Here is a 21,616-nt window from a genome sequence, read left to right as displayed (position 1 = left end):
ACTCTTTGTTGCGGTGCATGGGCTTCTCATTGTGGTAGCTTCTCTTGTTGCGGAACACAGGCTCTAGGTATGCAGATTTCAGTAGTTGCAGCATGCGGGATCAGTAGTTGCAGCACATGGGCACTAGAGTGCGTGGGCTTCTGTAGTTGCAGCACACGGGCTCAGTAGTTGTGGCTCGCGGGCTCTAGAGCACAGGCTTAGTAGTTGTGGCGCACGGGCTTAGTTGCTCTGCGGCATGTGGGATCTTCCTGGACCAGGGATTGAACCTGTGTCCCCTGCATTAGCAGGCAGATTCTTAACCACTGCGCCACCAGGGAAGTCCCTGTCATTTTGTTTTGTTGATAGTTTCTTTTGCTGTGCAGAAGCTTTTTAGTTTGATGTAGTCCCATTTGTTTATTTTTTTGTTTCCCTTGCCTGAGTAGACTCATCTAGAAAGATATTGCTAAGACAAATGTCAAAGAAAGTACTACCTATGTTTTCTTCTAGGATTTTTATTGTTTCAGGCCTTACATTCAAGTCTTTAATCCATTTTGAGTTGATTTTTGTGTATGGTGTGGGATAGTGGTCTAGTTTCATTTTTTTGCATGTGACAGTCCAGTTTTCCCAACACCATTTATAAAATTCAATTATGTTTAATTCAAGTGTATATATGCATAGTTTTAAAAAGTCTAATAGTGCTAAAATGCTATTTTTCATTTGCCTAGCTTTTTTGCACTTGTTGGCAAGTTTTCCTTCAACTCCATTTTCTGTATGGTTAAATTTAACTACATCCTTCTGCTCTGTCTGGGTTGGTTACTCTCTAGACTTTTTTGCTTTTCCTAGGAATACCTTTTACTTCTTTCCTGCGTAAGATCTACTATTTCTAGATCTATAACTCCCTTTTCTTTGGTTTAACTCCTTGTTTGGCTTCTTCAATAGCTTTTTGGAAAAGAGTGAATTTTTGAGACCTTGTATATCTGGAAATATTTTACTCTACCTGCACATTTAAATGATAGTTTGCCTGGGAATAGAATTCTAGTTTGAAAATCTTTTCACTTAGAAGTTTCTTTGTTTTTTTCCCCAATTTCCAATGTTATTATTGAGAACATTGATGCCATTTAATTTATTTTATATTTTTGACCATGCCACGTGTTAGTTGCATCATGTGGGATCTTCGTTGAGGCATGCAGTTTTCTCTCTCTAGCTGTGTTTCAAGGGCTCCAGAGCACGTGGGCTCTGTAGTTTGCAGCACGTGGGCTCTCTACTTGAGGTGCCCAAGCTCAGCAGTTGTGGCACGCAGGTTTAGTTACCCCGAGGCATGGGGGAATCCCAGTTCCCCAACCAGGGATCGAACCCTCATCCCCTGCATCGGAAGACGGACTCTTCACCACTGGACCACCAGGGAAGTCTCCTTTTTCTGTTTTTTAATCCTTTTGGTATGTCCTGTTTTAATTTCTGGGAACTTTTAAGATCTTCTTTTGTCTCTGATGTGGAATTTCATGATGATATGAACTGAAGGGATTTTCTTTTATTTTTGCTGGGCCTCTGATGTACACTTTCTTCTTTTTTTTTTTTACAATGGAATCTATGATTTTTTAATTAATTAATTTAATTTATTTATGTTTGGCTGCACAGGGTCTTTGTTGCTGCACGTGGGCTTTCTCTACTTGCAGCGAGTGGGGGCTACTCTTCATTGAGGTGCGTGGGCTTCTCACTGTGGTGGCTTCTCTTGTTGCGGAGCATGGACTCTAGATGCGCGGGCTTCAGTAGTTATGGCTCGCAGGCTCAGTAGGTGTGCCTCGCGGGCTCTAGAGCACAGGCTCAGTAGTTGTGGTGCACGAGCTTAGTTGTTCTGCGGCATGTGGCATCTCCCCGGACCAGGGCTTGAACCCGTGTCCCCTGCATTGGCAGGTGGATTCTTAACCACTGAGCCACCAGGGAAGTCCTGACATACACTTTCAATTTGGAAACTCATGTCTCCTAGGTGTGGGAACTTATTTTATATAATTTATTTTATAATCTCTGCATTAAAGTTTTCTTCGTTCTCTCTCCATATAATTTCTATTATTTGCATGCTGAGTCTCCTGGATTAATCTTAGATACTCCTCAAATTATCTAGTGTTCATCTCTTAGCTTTTTGCTATGCTTTCTGGAATATTTCCTTAATGTTGTCTTTCAATTATTTTATTTTATTTTTAAACTTTGGCTATCATAATTTTAATTTCCAAGAAAACCTGTTTTGAAACAGTGTTCCTTTTTTAAAAATAGGATCTTGCTCTTCCTTCAAAAATGCAATAGTGGGACTTCCCTGGTGGCACAGTGGTTAAGAATCCGCCTGCCAATGCAGGGGACACAAGTTCAAGCCCTGGTCCAGGAAGATCCCACATGCTGTGGAGCAACTAAGTCCATGTGCCACAACTACTGAGCCTGTGCTCTAGAGCCTGCAAGCCACAACTACTGAAGCCCGTGCGCCTAGAACCCATGCTCCACAACAAGAGAAGCCACTGTAATGAGAAGCCCACACACCACAACAAAGAGTAGCCCCTGCTCTCCCCAACTAGAGAAAGCCTGCATGCATCATCAAAGATCTAATGCAGCCAAAAATAAATAAATAAATAAATGAAATGAAAAATGCAATAGCTTTTATCATAGACTTTCTTTCCTTTCTATCTATCTTTCTTTCTTTTTGCTGGCTTATTTGTTTTATTTTTCTTTATTTCATATTGGAGATTTTACCAAATATATGGTAAACTTTTACAGTTTGTTCAGATTTAAGAGAAGCATCAAAGTAATTGGAAGCTCAATGTGAGGGGTAGAATTTCTTGATTAGAAGTGTTCATTATAGATGATTTGGTGGTGAACTGGCTTTTTTATTGAAGTTACCTCTATATTCAGAACTTACAGGTCCTTTCTCTGGGATGTTTCAGCTTATATATAGAAGGCTCTTTCCATCTCTTTTTCAGTCTTATAAGATGCTGCCAGTGTTATGAAAGGTGCTTGGAGAGAGACCATTGGTTATCAATCCCCGTATCTTCTGACAGCACCTCACCCTAGTAGTCTACTATGCCTGGTTTATGAGCCTAGAGCCTCTTATGTGCCATTCCTCCATAGATGGGGATAGGTTTATAACTACTGTTTATATCGTCTTTGATACAATTCCCTTGTTTTGGGCCCCGTTTCTCTTCCCTACCTTCTGTGGTACCTGGTATTTCACATTCCTGATCCTTTCTGGGGTTCAGCTTGGCTGATTGACTTGCTTCTTGTTGCTTTCCCCTTCAGTAAGCACTTTCTATCCTCTGTTTAGTCAGTTACCGTTGCTCTTTCTTTGTCTCCCAACTTAAAATATTATGGGTCTGGGTTAGAGATGTCACAGCCAGAGTTTGCGTTTTTACTTTTTCTTCTTGTTTTGGAACAATTTCAGAAAAGGAAGGAGGCAGAAACTCCTTTAATCTACCATCCTAAAACTGGAAGTTTGTTCAATTTTTTGGAATGGTGTTGCAGCTTATTATCTCACTGGATAGTTTCAGCTATAAGCTACCATAATGATTTCGATCTTTTGATTTTTATTTAAAATTCAAAAATCTGAAGAAATGTTCACTAATAGATGGTTCCTCTTAGCATCTTAGGCAAGTTACAATTTGGCCGTACAGTCTGTTGGCATTTCAGTGCAAACAGTATTGGTCTCATTTTTCTTTCCTAAGATGCTCTGTTCTTTACATAAACAGCAGTAGAAGCAGTTGTTCTCTTCTATTGTGAGAGAGATTATCTTAGTAGCAAGTGGAGTGATTCATTCTCCGGCACATCTTAGAGGAGACTTTATTATTTGTGGGGGTTAGAGTGTGGGGAGAGGAGAGTTCCAGCAATGTGTCAGATATTACACATTCTGGACCTACATAAAAAGAAGCAACCTCGGGGCTTCCCTGGGGCTTCCCTGGTGGCGCAATGGTTGAGAGTCCATCTGCCGATGCAGGGGACATGGGTTCGTGCCCTGGTCCGGGAAGATCCCACATGCCGTGGAGCGGCTAGGCCCGTGAGCCATGGCCACTGAGCCTGCGCGTCCGGAGCCTGTGCTCCGCAACGGGAGAGGCTACAACAGTGAGAGGCCCGCGTACTGAAAAAAATAAAAATAAAAAAGATAAAAAAAGAAGCAACCTCTTCTCCCACTGCAATTTCAAAACCTAGAAGTAACACCTCACATCTAAGGCTCTGAGAAATCACATTATTCATAACAAGGACCATGATTCACATGAATGGAACAAAATGGAATTATCAAAAATAGATTTTGTAGATCACTCTGCAGCAAAAATATCTTGTAACATAGCTTATAAATTGGCCATAAACATAGGTAGAACAATTCCATTGAAGTTCTAACCGCCTTCTCCTCCACCTTGACTGAATAACATTTATACTTATACCATGGCACATCCTTGAATGTCAAGGTATTTGGAAAACAGGTTTTGACATGAGGCCTCCTATGTCTTTTTATTTTTTTTAATTGTAGTCCTTTTGAAATGAGACTTGCTTAAACATACCTTGTGTTAATTGTGCTTATTTAACTGGTCACCTTGAATTATTGGGCATTTGTCATTTTTATGCTTTGTATATTGACCCACTATTATTTTTAGTAGCAATGATTCTAATAACTTGTGGAGTAGGTTAGAAGGGCTTCACATTTGATGGAATTTGAATTCCTGCCAGAGCTATTATTTGTTTCAAATATGAGCAATATGATTTCAGTCCTTTTACCCGGGCAGTTTTTCTCCTTTTATTGATTTCCTGCCTCTCCAAGAGTAATAAATCCTTTTTAGGGGGTAGTAAACAGAAAAAGACATTACAGTTTGGTAACCACTACTGTATTTTATATATATATATACACACATATATATATACACACATACACACATGTATGTATACATACACACACACACACACACAAGCACACACACACAGTATTGAGTGCCTAATGTTCAAGGAGTTGTGTGAGGTGTTTTAAGGGATCTAAAGATGAGAATGTCAGATGCTTTCAGCTGCAAGTAACAATGACAAAGACATATTATGAAGACATTAATACATATAAAGACATTTATTATTTTGCTAAAAAAAATCCAGAGGAAGTCCAGTTCCAAGGTTGGTACAGTGGCCCAATGATGCCTTTTAGCTTTTTGCTTAGCCATCATCAGTGGTTGGCTTTTTTCTTCAGGATTATATATTAATGTTCACAAGATGTCTTTGCCCTAGATATCATGTCCTTATATAACCATATCCAATGGCAGAAAAATGGCAGTTTTTCCTCATCTATCTGTTCTCATCAAGGAAGAAAATTTATCTCAGAAGTCTCTGGCACATTTCCTTTGTATCCCACTGGCTCAGATCAAGTTAGGTGCCTATAGCTTAGCTGAAGGGAAGCTGGAAAAGTATCTGTCATTTCCAATATATATTGTGGAAATGTGTGTGTGCGTGTGTTTGTTGTTGGATAGGCAACAAATACTGTCTGTCATCAGGGAGTAAGATGAAATCTCAGTCCTCCCTCAAGAAGTTTTTTGTCTCTGGGGCAGAAAGTCAAGCTGTAATTATATTACAATTTTTGTGTGCTAGATTCCTGCTCATACTCATGGGCTTCAAATTAACAATCCCTTTTTTTTTTTTTTTTTGAGGTATGCGGGCCTCTCACTGTTGTGGCCTCTCCCGTTGCGGAGCACAGGCTCCGGACGCGCAGGCTCAGCGGCCATGGCTCACGGGCTCACGGGTTCAGCCGCTCCGCGGCATGTGGGATCTTCCCGGACTGGGGCACGAACCCGTGTCCCCTGCATCAGCAGGCGGACTCTTAACCACTGCGCCACCAGGGGAGCCCCAATAATCCCTTTTAAACTGATCAGAAAAACAGCTCTAGGTACTTCCCTTTGGAGCTGCCAAAGCCGTCCTCTCCCATTGTCCCCAGTTTTTGGTTATGAGATCTGATCTGGGCATCTTTTTCATAAGTGTCGTAAAGGAATGCAGTATCAATTTACATCACATGATTTTAAGTGATGTTCTCTTTCTCCAAAACGCTCTTGCCCTTCCATCTCCACATGCTCAAATCCCATTCACCTTTTGAAGAAAACTAAAAATAATCTCTCTCATTTATTTCATTTATTCAGCAAATATCTGTTGCATGCTTGCTGTGGAGCAAGCACTCTGCAAGTGCTGGGGATACAAGACATGAGTTTTGACCTCATGAAGCTTATAGTCAGGTGGGGAAGACTGACAAATAACAAAAACAATTAAGTGATGGGGAAGAATAGGGTACAATGGCAAGACAGGCAGGAGTATTTACACTCTGTTGGAATTCGAGCAGACAGAGAGGTCTTTTTGAGGACTTTTAAAAGATGATACCTAAAGAATGAGTAGGAATGAGGACGAGGGAGGGAGGTGCACGTGTTCAAGATTAAGAGAAATCATTCAAGTGGAAGTGCTGGTGAAAGCACCCTTGAAAAAGGCCTCTTTAATTCCTCCTTCTCCCAAGTAATTTCTCCGTTTGATGAACCCCATAGCACATATGTAACTTTTAGACCATAAGATCTCTAAAGATAAAACATATGACTTACACAGAGCACTTGATAAATATGATTTTGGCTTCAGAGGAGAATGAGGCATTATATGTGTCAACGCAAAATGCTAAGTTAAAACATTAAAAACATCTGAGGTAAGAGGTGGATTATATCATATCGCTCTTCAAAATGATAGGAATAGCCTCACCTACCTAGGTGATTACAGAGACCAAAGCAGCAGGGAAGAATTGGTTCATAAAGTTCTGGAGGAAGTACAAAGTAATTATAGTTCCAATCCTCAGATGTTACTTTAAAGGCTATTTCAGGAAACATAATGAAAACCTGGTACCCATCAGAAAGAAAAAATAGCCACTCATTTTTGTTTGCAGAGCTTTTCTTCTTAAATATTGCCTTGGTATTGGCTGCTCTTTGTGTGTACTAGGGTTTTGGGTTACTGGTGGGGCGAGCCTTATCAGACCTGACAAGCTACTTTTAAAATCAAGTATTAAAAAAGAAAAAATCAAACATCCATGTCACAACTCAGGTTTCTACTGTTTCATTTTAGATGCATGATCTAAAATCTTTCTGCTGCTTGGCTGAGGGGAACTAGAAGTTAGTAAATTTTAATAGAGAAGTAGATTTGGGGGTATAGCTGTTGTCTTGATAGGCCAGAATAAATATTTAAGAATCTCTTTTCCTCCCCTTAATTTATTCTAGTTCATTCAGCAATTCATCCTTGGGTTTGAGAAGGCACTTGTTTGATCCTGCCATTTCTACAGCTAAGTAAACAATAACCCTCAAATAATGAGAAAATGTACATAAGTGTGTTTTGTGAATGGTAAGGCTCTATACACAATTTTAAGGACTTACTTTTTATTATTAACTTGGAACTATTTTTGATACCAATTTTTAAAAGCGTCCTTTTCAAGGCCAAGGATTACTTTTTCCAATGCTGTCCTATCGTATGGTGAGTTGTGGCTGAAGTATGGTAAGGTGTGGATTACAAATTCTCTAATTTGATAATTCTTAACCTTTATTTACCTTTTATTAATAGATCTTATTTTTTTAAAGTTTTAGATTTACAGAAAAATTGAGCAGGCAGTACAGAAAGTCCACATATACTTCTCCCCATCCCCAGTTTCCTTTATTAATATCTTACATTAGTAGGATACATTTGTTACAATTAATGTACCAATATTGATACATTGTAATTAACTAAAGTCCATATTTATTCAGATTTCCTTAGTTTTTGCCTAATGTCCTTTTTCTGTTCCAGGATCCCATTCACCTTTAAACTTAACAGTTTAGTTATGTTAGTTATATCCACATTACTCCTAGTTGTCATGTATTCCTGAGCTCCTCTTGAGTGTGACATTAACCTTCATTTTTGGGTCATGAACTGGGTTGAAAATCTGATGAAAGCTACGGATTCTCTCCACAGAAAGATACACATGCTGCAGATGTCTGATTTAAGGGAGGCTCCCCCACAGCAGATTCAGAAGCCCTGCTTTAGAGGGAATGGGTGATCTTTTTTTTAAAATTAGTTTTTATTGGAGTATAGTTGAGTTACAATGTTGTGTTAGTTTCTGCTGTACAGCAAAGTGAATCAGTTATACATATACATATATCCACTTTTTTAGATTCTTTTCTCATATAGGTCATTACAGAGTATTGAGTAGAGTTCCCTGTACTATACAATAGGTTCTTATTAGTTATCTATTTTATATATAGTAGTCTGTATATGCCAATCCCAATCTAACAATTTAATCCTCCCCTCCCATAAACCATGTTTGTTTTCTACATCTGTAGAAAGGTGATCTTTTTATTTTATTTTTTAATATATTTATTTTTGGCTGCATTGGGTCTTCGTTGCTGCACGTGGGCTTTCTCTAATTGTGGCGAGCAGGGGATACTCTTCGTTGCAGTGCGCGGGCTTCTCATTTTGGTGGCTTCTCTTTGTTGTGGAGCACGGGCTCCAGGTGCGCAGGCTTCAGTAGTTATGGCACATGGGCTTCAGTAGTTGTGGCTCACAGGCTCTAGAGCACAGGCTCAGTAGTTGTGGCACATGGGCTTAGTTGCTCCACGGCATGTGGGATCTTCCCAGACCAGGGCTCGAACCCATGTCCCCTGCATTGGCAGGCAGATTCTTAACCACTACACCACCAGGGAAGTCCCCAGGTGATCTTTCAATGTCCACTTCCCCACATCAGGGCCATGCTCTACCTCTAATTTGTTGTGTGACCTTTTTGCAACCCCATTTTCCTACCTGGGCCTCAGTTTCACCACCTGTGAAATGAAGGGTTTAGTTTACCTGACGTCTAACTCCTTTTCTATCACAGTAGAAGGTGGGGGTCACTTAGAACTGTCCATATCTGAGGAACAAATGTTGGTAAGAGAAGACCAAAGCAGGTCAAGCTAGGGAAGTGGATGGGTTTATCAACGAGGAGGTTGTGGAGGTTCAATTGGGGGAAAAGACAAAACCTGGGTTCCACTTTATGGCTCTGCGAATTTTGTAAATCATTTCCTTCCTGTGACCGTTACCTTTCTTGTCTACAAAAATGTGGAGGCCCTGCTTCTGTTACGAAACTCCTGGGAGCAACAGTACCTAGTAGGGTATCGTCTGAGGAATTATAAGAAAAAAGATGGAGAAGGTGGGTGCAGAGGTGAAGGGCGTATCTGAGGACTGTGAGGCAGAGCTGAGGGCTCAGGAAAGAGGAACCTTCTGTACACCTTAGGGCCTTCCGATTTCACCCACACTTGGGGTCAATTCCGCCTCCATTCTGGCCCCGTCTCCGCCCCAATGCCCTCCCCTCCCCTCAGGTTGCGACGAGTCACACTTCGCATGGCCGCCACGGTGAGACGCTTTCCACCGCAGGAGGGCAGCGCGCGCGCTCTGGCGCTGCCACCTCACTCGCCAGCTCTGCCCGCCCTTAACCTCTTCCGATTGGCTCAGCCCGTAAGTGACATCAGTGCTCCTTATTCTACCCCGTCAGCTCCCCCAGGCTCCACCCCACCATCTCCCGGCTTCTCCCGACGCGAAGGGAAACGTAACCTCCCCACGTCTCCTCTGCCTGGGCGGAGCCGGGAAAGCCGGCTAAACCAGGAAGGCGCTGGCTGTGGCGCGCACGCGCTCGCACGCACGCACGCACGCACGCACGCCGTGGCTGGCTGGGCGGCAGGCTCGCGCCCGGGCTCGCCCCGCGCCGCGCCGCGCCACAGGCTCGCGCACTCAGCAGGTTGGGCTGCGGTGGCTGCAGCTGTGGAGCTGGAACGCTACGTGTGAGAGGTCCCAGACACGTCTGCGGCTCCGGCTCCGCCACCCTCGCCTCAGTCTCGGTGCCGGGTGCTGAGAGGGGAACAGCTCTAGCCTCGGGACCCCCGAGCACACCCCTGGCTGCTTCCGACACCGCCCTCCTTCCTTTCCCAGCTGCGGGCCTCGCTCGGTGCTAGGCGACTCCGAGTAGAGGCGGCGGCGACGGCTGCCTGTCTGTGAGAGGAGCCTTGTTCTCCAGCCTTGCTCCGCTGCCGGGCCCTGCAGGGGCCGAGAGAGCTCGGCGCCGACCCTTCCTCTATCCTCCCCGTGAACCGGTTGGAGCGGCGTCGGTCTGGGAGGTCTCTGGGCTGAGGCGGCGGCAGCTCCTCCGGCTCCATCATGTCCGCGGGCGGAGACTTCGGGAATCCGCTGAGGAAATTCAAGCTGGTGTTCCTGGGGGAGCAGAGCGGTGAGTGCGCGGCTCCCCCACTCCTGGCAGCTGGCAGTGGCTTCCCCGCACCGCCCCCAGTGCGGCCCTTCCGTCCGCGGAGGCTCCCTGCGGGCCTCGCGGTCGCGCTTCCTTCCACCCCCTAGCCCTTGAGCCTGTTTGCCGACCCCTGTTAGCCACGCATTCCTCTTCGCCATGATCCGTCGATCGGATTCTGACCCTTCCGCCCCCCACTCCGCCCGCTCCTTTCCCCGCCGCCCGGCCCTCTCCCGTGGATCTGCCCTCCCCACTCCTCACCCCGCCCAGCCCCAGCCTCCTGTCCATCCCTTTCTTCCTCCGGTCTCCGTCGTCTCACCGACGCCAGCTCCCTTCCTTGAGCCCCACCCTTGTTCCTTGCTCTGATCCCAGTTGCTCAGCTCGATGAGGCCCACCTGGGAAGCCCCACTCCGGGGAATCGGCCCTCTTCAACCTTGCGCCGGGAGGGTGGGATCTGGGCGTTGTTTTCCCCAGAGGCTTGGCCTCGAGAAGCGCGGATCTTATGGAAGGCTGGGGGGGGGGGGAAGTCCTAGGAAATTCTTGGATTGTTTTCACCAAGGTGGGGAATGGGTCTGGGTTATAGAGGATACATATCTGAATTGGAGGCGACTTGATGGAATGGTTGGGGAGTGAGGGAGTGGCGGCGGCAGTAGCGGTTTTTGCCCCTTGGGTTAGGCTGTGGCCTGTTGGAAAACCTCGTTTTCTTCTCTTGACTTTCATCCCTGGCGATTCTTTTGGCTGTGTTCATGCTTTTCCAATCTCTGCCAGATGCTATGTCATGATCGTTTTACTTGGAATTTTTCACATCTCACCTCTCCTTTTTCTGCTTCAACACGAAGCGCAGTGTCTGATTCTCCTCACGGCGGTGCAAACAGGAATTACTGGAGAAATGTTAATTCCATTTCTTCTTGAGTATTTTCCAATTATATATTCAGGATTCCTTAGGGAGAGAAGGCTTTAGAATAACGAACATCTTTGTTTTGTAGGGTTTCCTTTGCGGATAGGGAGTAACAGAGTAGAGAAGGGATAGATTCATCATCCAGTTATCTAAATTCGATTCGAATATGTAATACCATTTTGGCTAAATGATTCTTTTATGGTTAATATTCCATAGTATCTGATGAGTGAAATTATTATCTCATATACTTGGTCAGGCTCCTGCTGTCATTGTACTTTGTGTTAGGTATAAGCTTCTAATTTTCTGATGGTTGTCTCTAAAAATTACTTCTTGTGGTAATTCCAATTTTATGCTGTATTATGCAAACTTCACACTCTGTAGTTTAGAGATTAGCATCCTCCATTATTTTTCTCACACTTTTCCTATCTTTAAAATTGAGACATTGAGAGATTAGTTCCTCCCGAGTCATCAGACATTGAGTTACATGATAGGTGTTTTAGGTTAGGCTATAGAAGACATTTATTTCTTTTGATTGGAAGGAAGATAACTGATATAAATTCAGAGCTCTTATTACTGCTCTTAACTATTTATACTAATTTGTGTGGCATTAAAGTAGGTTAATAATAGTTGCAAAATTGCTTCCAGTTAGACCTGATAAATTGTTTTTCTCCTTTCATACATAATCTTTTCTCCCTGCCCTCTTACCAAGTCTCCTCTTTGCTTTTTTTTGCTATACAGATATAAACTTGTTTCTTCAAGTGACTTAGTAAGACCTATGAGATTGATCCCTGTCCAGGTATTTTATGACAGTTTCAGGACAGTGGCATACATAAAATACAGCCTATTGGTCATTATTGATAAATAGGATCTAAAGTGCTTATTGTGCACTCAGGGATGTTAATGCCTGCCTTACATTGTGATGCAGAGCTATTTAGTTTGCATGAAAAATCCATTAATCTCTGTCCTAGAAAGTTTTTAGTATGAATAGAAATCATAATTTAAGTATCTGCAGGTTTCCTTTGAATTTCTTGGGTATTTATATTCTAATTCACATTGCAGAGTTTTATGGCTTCTCATTTCTTAGTTTCTTCAAGTCTTTACTAACTCCCCTTCCTTCCACCATAATTCCTGAAGCCATCTTAGATTTTTTTTTAAGTAGACTTGATTTTTTAGAACAGTTTTAGATTTACAGAAAAATTAAGAAGATCATGCAGAGGTTTCCCATATAGCCCCACCCAATATCCCATATTATTAACATATTAGTAAGGTACATTTGTTACCATTAATGAAACAATATTGATACATTATTAACTAAAGTCTATAGTTTACCCAGATTTCCGTAATTTTTATCTTTTTCTGTTTCAGCATTCAATTCAGGATACCACACTACATTTGTTTGTCCTGTCTCCTTAGGCTCCTCAGTTTTTTTTAGTATTGTGTTTACATGCTTTTTAACTCTGTGGAACTGTGAGCTAAATTATCTTTTGAGGCTACTACATTGCTAAGTAATACCATCCAGTAGCTTTGGAAAGACGGATCTCTGTTTTCACAGGCAGTGTCTGTAGTTTTCTTATGCATTAGCAAAGGTCTGTAGAGTCAATGTCATCTTTTTTTCTTTTTTAAATTAATTTATTGATTTTTGGCTGAGTTGGGTCTTTGTTGCTGCGCGGGCTTTCTCTAGTTGCGGCGAGCAGGGGCTACTCTTCATTGCGGTGCGCAGGCTTTCTCATTGCAGTGTCTTCTCTTGATGCGGAGCACCGGCTCTAGGTACACGGGCTTCAGTAGTTGTGGCTCATGGGCTGTAGAGCACAGGCTCAGTAGTTGTGGCGCATGGGCTTTGTTGCCCTTTGGCATGTGGGATCTTCCCGGACCAGGGCCTGAACCCGTGTGCCCTGCATTGGCAGGCGGATTCTTAACCACTGTGCCACCAGTTAAATCATCTTGATTTAACTCTTAATGAATTTTTTATTTTTAGGTTTTAGAATTCTACAATTCAGCTTTCAAAGACTAATCTGTGGCAAAGCCTTGTTTGTTTCCTTAATGGCATTGACCACATTTCTATTTCTTACTTGTGTTTATGTTTGTCTGTTTCCCACAGCAGAATGCAGGTCCCATGAAGATTAAAAATTATTAATTTTTTTGTTCATTGTATCCCCAGTGCCTAGAATAGTGCCAGGCTTGTAGTGGATACTCAGAATGAATGATGGTTGAATCTAATAGTAACCAAAGCTAGTAGTCATCTTTGTTACGGTGAAGTCTACATTTTTTCCTTGCACATTTAATAGTTTAACAATAACTCTCTTTATTGGCCCTACATGCAGCTTGTGGGATCTTAGTTCCCCCACTAGGGATTGAACCTGGGCCCCGGCAGTGAAAGCGCTGAGTACTAACCACTGGACTGCCGGGGAATTCCCAACAATAACATTTTATACTTACATTATTTGATTGTATATAGGGATACTCCAGATGCTCCAGAGCAGGGATTACAATAATTTATATATAACCTTTACGGTGTAACTAAAAAAAACCAAAAAAACAACTGACCAGAATTTTATACTTTTGTTTTTGAGTTGAACAAAATTAGTTTTGTTAAAGTTATTGTTAAATTATTTGCTATTAGTATAACACCTAAAAGTATGTCAAATGATTATTAAAGACATGTTCATGGAACAGATTTGAAGTTAGGTAGACTTTTTTATTTAGCTTTTCAAAAACAAGGTTCTGGGACCTCCCTGGCGGTCCAGTGGTTATGACTCCACGGTTCCACTGCAGTGGGTACCGGTTCGATCCCTGGTCGGGGAAATAAGATCCTGCATGCTGCATGACACAGCCAAAAAAAATAAGGTTCTGTATTCTATAATGAAGATGAAGTGTTTCAGTATATGAAGCCTCATATTGAATTAATGATATCAGTCTTGGTAATCTTCGTGTAAATTCTTAACAGTTTCTTTATATTTTAGTAGTATACATGCTTTAATAAAGAAATGTTGAAATACACAGCTTGAACCTGAAGTTTCTTTGAGCAACCTCTTTTGTTACCACCTTTGGCTATTGTCTTGAAATACAGAGGCAATTTTAGGAATGGTTTAGAGTAGAAGGTAATACTTACAAACAAATGTTATGAGTACAAATTAGGAAATGTAATTTCAAAAAGAAACACATACCTGGCCTGGTACTACTTATTTTTTCACTTTTTATTACCTTTTTTACATCAGTTCTTTTGAATTATAACGTGCTGTGTTGGGAAAAAGTGTCTTAATGTCAGAGACTAGGAACACTGAACAGTTTAGATTGGCTAGATCAGTGATCTTAAACTTTTTCTTCTCAAGAGCCTCTCGAGATGCTCTTACAAATTATTGAGGCTTCTAAAGAGCTGTTTATGTGGTTTATATCACTATTTACTGTGTTAAAAGTTAACTGAGAAAATTGTTTAATATTTAATTCATTTAAAAAGAGTAGTGTTAAATCCATTACATGTTGACATAATTTTAGTGAAAGAGAACTATTTTTCAAACAATAATTTAGTGAGGGAGTGGCATTGTTTTACATATTTGCAAATCTCTGTAATGTCTGATGTATTAAAAGTCATCTGCTTCTCACAGCTGCTTCTGCATTCAGTCTCTTGTAATATCACACATCACATAGGCTCTGGAAACTCCACTATACACTCATGAGAGAACAAAAGTGAAAAAAGCCAAATAACATCTTGATATTATGAAAGTGGTTTTGACCCTCAGGAGAGTAGTGGCCCAGCCAAAGGGTCCTGGGGATCCTGGGAGTTGGTGGGCTGCATTTTGAGATCTGCTAGTTTCTAGATGATATTAAGCCATTTGTATCTTGTAGCTTCATATTGCATTTATTTATTTTTTTAACATTTATTTATTATTTTTGGCTGCGTTGGGTTAGTTGCGGTGCTTGGGCTCTTCATTGTGGTGCATGGGCTTAGTTGCCTCTGGGATCTTAGTTCCCCAACCGGGGTTCGAACCCACGTCCCCGGCATTGGAAGGTGGATTCTTAACCACTGGACCACCAGGGAAGTTGCCATATTGCATTTAGAACAGTCAAAAGGAGTTTATTCCATATCTTGTTTTGAAGTCTTAAAACTAATCAGTACAGCTAGTGATTACGAGCACAGAGTCTGGGTTTTATATTTTAGCCCTGCTCACTGACCTTGGGCAGATTATTGACTTCTTTATGCTTTAACTTCCTTATCTATAAAATAAATAATAGGACCTGTCATATAGCGCTATTGTGAAGATTAAATTAGTTAATAAATGTAAAGCATTTAGAAGAGTGCCTGGCACATGTCTACTGAAAACTCCTACTCTGTCAATTATCAATAGTTTGATAGAGCCTACTCTTAAGAAATATACATTTCATCATGGAAGAAACATATAATACCTAATACAATATAGTGCAATGAGTGCAGCTGCTTTGAAAAGTACAGTTAAAAGATACAGAGAAGTGACAGGGGAGCATGGAGTTTCAGGGAAGGTATTGATACATTATAAATATGACTGACTAAAAGTTTAAGGATCTTCTAGTTGAAATTCTTGAATTAGAGCATTCCAAAGTTGGAGGAGACTTGAAGAAGTCACCCAATCCATTTCTCTTAGGGCTTTAAACTGGATTGCTATTTTTCCCCTCTAACTTTATTTTTAACAGTTAACACAATCACATAGTTCACAAATCAAAATTATGTAAAAAGATATACTTTCAGAAAACTTACTGCTACCCCTGTTCCTGTGACCTCATTCCCCACCCCCTCCTCTATTAGTAATTATAAATATATACCATTATGTATATTCTGGGATTTCTTTATGCAGACACAAGCAAATATGAATACAATTTTTATTCTTCCTTACATACGAGGTATCAGATTTTATTCTGCATCTTGCTTTTTTTCGCTTAACAATAATTCCTAGAGATGTTTTCACATTAGTACTTAGAGCACTTTCCCATTCTGTTGTTTTGTTTCTAAATACAATTTTTTTCATTTAGAATAGTTTTAGATACACAGAAAAATTGCAGAGATAATACGGAATTCCTGTATACTCTACACCAGTTTCCTCTGTAATTAACAGCTCATGTGTACATTTTTCACAACTAATGTACCAATATTGATACATTATTATTAACCAAAGTCCATATTTTATTTCGATTTCTTTAGTTTTTTTCCTAATGTCTTTTTTCTCTTCCAGGATCCCATCTAGGATACTACATTTGATTTAGTTGTTAGAGCTCCTTAGGCTGTTCTTGTCTGTGACAGTTAAACTGGACCACTCTTTTTTGTTTGTTTGTTTGTTTGTTTGTTTTTTGCGATACGTGGGCCTCTCACTGTTGTGTGGCCTCTCCCATTGCGGAGCACAGGCTCCAGGACGCGCAGGCTCAGCGGCCATAGCTCACGGGCCCGGCCGCTCTGCGGCATGTGGGATCTTCCCAGACCGGGGCACGAACCCGTGTCCCCTGCATTGGCAGGCGGACTCTCAACCGCTGCACCACCAGGGAAGCCCTGTACCACTCTTAAATTACTTCATTCTAAGAGATCTCCAGGAGAACATGTTTTGTAATTTTTAGTATTAAACTTCCCTGTTCTGAAATTCTCAAATCTATTCCCTTACTATTGTAGTTAAGTTTTTTCTTCTTAGGGAGGCAATATATACTGATAAAGACAGCTCTAGAGACAGTTATACTTTGGTTCTAATCTTGAAGCCCGTGTTTACAGTGTGATCTTGGACAGTTTATTTAACCTTTCTAAATTCTTTTCATTTCTGATATGCAGTACTAACCTAGCAGTGTTGTCTTCCCCATTCTCTAAATATAGATATTATACATTTTGGTTAGATCAGTATTTAATCTTCACATTATTGTTATTAGATAATGGTATTCACAGCTGAGCTGTGTAGTATACTGATTTATTGTACTATATTTCATATATTTTTTTTGTTTTCCTTTGTGTCACTATTTGACTTGCTTTTTTCTTAATTATCCCCAAACTCTTTACCAGTAGTGTAGATCTCAGTTATTTAAATGCATCAGGTTTGCCTGGGACATCTCTCCCAGAACCTTCTGACCTTGAGGGTAACTATTGTATAATAGTTACCCTCCAGAATTGACAACTGTCAATGTGTGATCTCCTTTACTTTCATTTTGAGGGTTTCCTTCTCTCTTGTGTTGGATGGATCCCTTGTTTCTCAGATTACTTTTTTCTTCTTTGTTTTACTCATTACGTTGAATGTATCCACCAGTAAGTAGCTTCCTAATAAAGGGAACATGGGAGGAAGTTTTTTGAGACCTTGTATGTCTGAAAATGTGTTTGTACAACCTTTACACTGAAGTTTGGTGGAGTTTAGAGATTTGGGTTGGATATATTCTTCCTTCAGAAATTTGATGACATATATTGCCTTGTAGAGTCTAGTATTGCCATTTATGACTCTTGGTATTTTGATCTTTCATAATGATGTGTTTATTTTCATTTTATGTGCTGAGTAATAGGTATGAATATTTTCAAACTGGAAACTTAAGTTGTTTATTTTCAGGAAATTTTCTTGACTTAACTAGTATGATATTCACCTCTCCATTTTCAGTTCTCTCTGGAATTCTTATTAGACCTCCTGGATTGATCCTCTAGTTGTATCTTATCTTGCCCCTTTTTCATTTATTTGTTTCTGTTTTAATTCTTAAAAAATTTTCTCAACTTTCTTTTACCCTATTACGTTTTATTTCTGCTATCGTTTTAATTTCAAAGAGCTCTTTGTTTTCTGATTGTTTCTGTCTATAACATCTTTTTGATTCTAGTATCTTCTCTTGTTAAAATTTTTTTAATTGAAGTATAGTTGATTTTCAACATTGTGATAATTTCTGCTGTATCTCTTGTCATTTTGAGGATATTAAAGAGATATATGGCTTTCTTTTCAATACTCAGTTTTTTGTAAATTGCTTTTCACTTATGTTTATTCTAGTTTCTCTATTTCTTGTTTGATGTGGTCCTCAAAGAACTAGTATTCTTAACTGTCTCCTTTTGTTTAAGAGTTGAGCACTAAAAATTTGATTTTAAGCTCTTTTGTGGGTTTATTGGGCTTCTCTGTAGGACAGTCTGGCTGAGTTCTTTTTGGGGGAAGAAGTCTCTGATGTTAGCTCTTTTAAGTCTTTTTGCCAGTCACATTTCTTTTTTTTTTAAATTAATTTTAATTTTTGGCTGCTTTGGGTCTTCATTGCTGCACGCAGGCTTTCTCTAGTTGCGGGGAGCGGGGGCTACTCTTGTTGCGTTGTGCGGGTTTCTCATTGCGGTGGCTTCTCTTGTTGCACAGCACGGGCTCTAGGCGCATGGGCTTCAGTAGTTGTAGCACGCAGGCTTCAGTAGTTGTAGCTTGCAGGCTCTAGAGCTCAGGCTCAGGAGTTGTGGCGCAGGGGCTTAGTTGCTCTGCGGCATGTAGGATCTTCCCAGACCAGGGCTTGAACCCATGTCCCCTGCATTAGCAGGTGGATTCTTAACCACTGCACCACCAGGGAAGTCCCGCCAGTCACATTTCTTAAAGAAGAGTTGTCCAGTGTCCTGCTGGAGAGGATAATATTGGTTGCCAGCTTTCTTGGAGCTGAATGGAGACAGGGTTTGAAGATAACATTAGAGTATATGAATTTAATTTACTTTGTTTTTTTTTTTTTTTTTGTGGTACGCGGGCCTCTCACCGTTGCCTCTCCCGCTGCGGAGCACAGGCTCAGCGGCCATGGCTCACGGGCCCAGGCGCTCCGCGGCATGTGGGATCCTCCCGGACTGGGGCACGAACCTGTGTCCCCTGCATCGGCAGGCGGACTCTCAACCACTATGCCACCAGGGAAGCCCTACTTTGTTTTTAATACAGTTTGTACTTCAGACTTCGCTTGACTCTTGTATTCACCAGTCCAGAAACCCTCTATTTTCCTTTCTCATAGCATAATCTATAATCTTCTGATGAAGTGGGAGAGGAACCTGGCTGTGTGGAATAGAGGAGGGGATGTGAGGGTGTCAGTCTCCCTTTTAAACAGATTTTCATCCATTCCTTTCATTTTTAGCACCACCTTTACCCTTATTTCTAGATGTACTTGGTGCCTACATTGGGGGGGTTCTCTGGCACAAATCAGATTGTTTCTCAGCTTTCCCCATTGTCAGTTTAAAATTGATCTTTATAGAATCTATTAGGTCAGGTACCACTTTGCATTTGCTTTCTAGCTTCTAACTGATTTTCTGAGAATCAACACATTTTGACATTTAGAATTGCTTAGGGTTTTCAGTTTCTGTTCTTTATTTTTCTCTTTTTTAAAAATAAATTTATTTATTTTATTTATTTTTGTCTGCACTGGGTCTCCGTTGCTGCGTGAGGGCGTTCTCTAGTTGCAGTGAGTGGGAGCTACTCATCGTTGTGGTGCACGTGCTTCTCATTGCAGGGGCTTCTCTTGTTGCAAAGCACGGGCTCTAGGTGCGTGGGCTTCAGTAGTTGTGGCATGCGGGCTCAGTAGTTGTGGCTTGCGGGCTCTAGAGCACAGGCTCAGTAGTTGTAGTGCGCGGGCTGAGTTGCTCCATGGCACGTGGGATCTTCCTGGACCAGGGCTCGAACCCGTGTCCCCTGCATTGGCAGGCGGATTCTTAACCACTGCACCACCAGGGAAGTCCCTCCTCTTCTTTTTTAAAAGTACATTTTATAAAATTAAAACCAACTCATTTATATCCATGTTTATAGCAGCATTATTCACAGGAGCCAAAAGGTAGAAGCAATCCAAGTGTTCATCCATGGATGAATGGGTAGACAAAACATGGTTCTGTGTATACATACAATGAAAACTGATTCAGCCTTAAAAAGGAAGAAAATTCTGACACATGCTTTAACATGGATGAACCTTGGACATTATGCTAAGTGAAATAAGCCAATCACAAAGGGACAAATACTGTATGATTTTTTAAATTAACTGATAATAAGCATTACTGTTACCTCAACCTGCCATTGTGAGATTGCATAAAACCTTGCCCATACACCCCGCATAGACTTCTCTTTGAGATGAAGTCCAAGCTCTTCTGCCCTAGTCAGACCCTTTCAGAGTCTGGATTCTACCTTCCTATCTCTAACCTTATTGCTAGAACTCATCTTTACCTATTACTGTTAGACAGGTTTTTGTTTTTTTTTTTTTAAGTTAAAAAAAATCATCATTAAGGTGTTACGTGCTGTACAGAACACACATCTTTGCATTTTAAGTTTTCTGTTCTAAGAATCATAGAATCTTACAGGTCATTTATCTATTTAATAGATGTCCACTGTGTGCCAAGCATAGAGCTAGGTCCCGGGAAATGTAGTTTTTAACAGATCAGGTATAATCTCTGTTCTCTTCTTGTTTATGGTCTAGCAGGGAGCAGTAAAGTAGATTTAAATCTTTATATTTGTACCTTCCAACCTCTGTTCTTGGACCTCCCCTCCAATCCATCCTCCACATTGATATCAGAGTGAACTTTATAAAAATGTAAATCAGAGTAACTTCTTACTAAAAACAAAAACATCTTGACTGTGCTTAAAGCCACAGAATAGTACACTTAAAAATGGTTAAAATGGTAAATCTTATGGTATAGTTTATCACAATAAAATTTTTAAAAAATTGTAAAAACTCAAAAAAATCCCCACCTTTGCAGTTTTTTGGGGTTTTTTTTGCTTTTGTTTAAATCACTCTTAGAATAAGATCTTTCCAAATGATCTACATTGCTCACACTGAATTTTTTGGCTCCTCCCCATCCGTCCATTCTTGAGCATATCTCCCACCATCTCTCTCTGTTTCAGCCATACTGACCTTTTTTTTTTTTTTTTTTGGCTGTACACGGGCCTTTCACTGTTGGGGCCTCTCCCGTTGCGGAGCACAGGCTCAGCGGCCATGGCTCACGGGCCTAGCCGCTCCGCGGCATGTGGGATCTTCCCGGACCGGGGCACGAACCCGTGTCCCCTGCATTGGCAGGCAGACTCTCAACCACTGTGCCACCAGGGAAGCCCCATACTGACCTTTTTTAAGTTATAACTCTTAACCAATCTCCATCTTGTTATATATTCCCTCTTCCCCTTTGTCAGATTAACTCCAGCTTATCCTTTAGCTTCAAGAAACTTCTTCAAGGCTTTGCTGACTTCCTCAGAGTGGTTTAGTTTCCCATTCTTTATAGCCCGTCAACACTGTCCTTCTCCTTGCTGCCTTTAATACAGTTGTAATTATTTGTCTGTTAAAATTTCTGTTTTCCATTTGTTCTGTAAGTTCCACAGAGGTAGCATTCATGAATTTATTGTTCATTGCTGTATTCTAAGCACCATTGCATAGTGCTTGGCATATAGCGGGAGCTCACTAAATATTTTCAAATAAGTGAATGATTTCTGATTTTTACCATACTTAGTTTCAGAAAGGCTTTGAGGTAGCTTGCTACCTCAAAAATACGCATAAAAGAGGATAATTAAAAGAAAAACAGAATAAGA

General features: G+C 41.0%; 1 protein-coding gene across 4 annotated transcripts in view; it reads left to right on the top strand.

Moving 5' to 3' along the window:
• Window positions 1-9,668: 9,668 nt before the first annotated feature.
• RAB6A (RAB6A, member RAS oncogene family) overlaps window positions 9,669-21,616 on the top strand; it is a 66,393-nt gene continuing 54,445 nt past the window's right edge. For all 4 annotated transcript variants that reach the window (XM_060159977.1, XM_060159978.1, XM_060159979.1 and 1 more), the window contains exon 1: window positions 9,669-10,228. In XM_060159977.1, coding sequence (XP_060015960.1) covers window positions 10,159-10,228 — 70 coding nt within the window. In that variant the 5' untranslated portion in view covers window positions 9,669-10,158. The remainder of the gene's footprint in view (window positions 10,229-21,616) is intronic.

The sequence above is a fragment of the Lagenorhynchus albirostris genome, chromosome 9 (genome assembly GCF_949774975.1).
Source record: "Lagenorhynchus albirostris chromosome 9, mLagAlb1.1, whole genome shotgun sequence".
NCBI lineage: Eukaryota > Metazoa > Chordata > Mammalia > Artiodactyla > Delphinidae > Lagenorhynchus > Lagenorhynchus albirostris.
The sequence above is the reverse complement of the archived record's forward strand: the minus strand, read 5'-3'. Positions and strand labels throughout refer to the sequence as shown.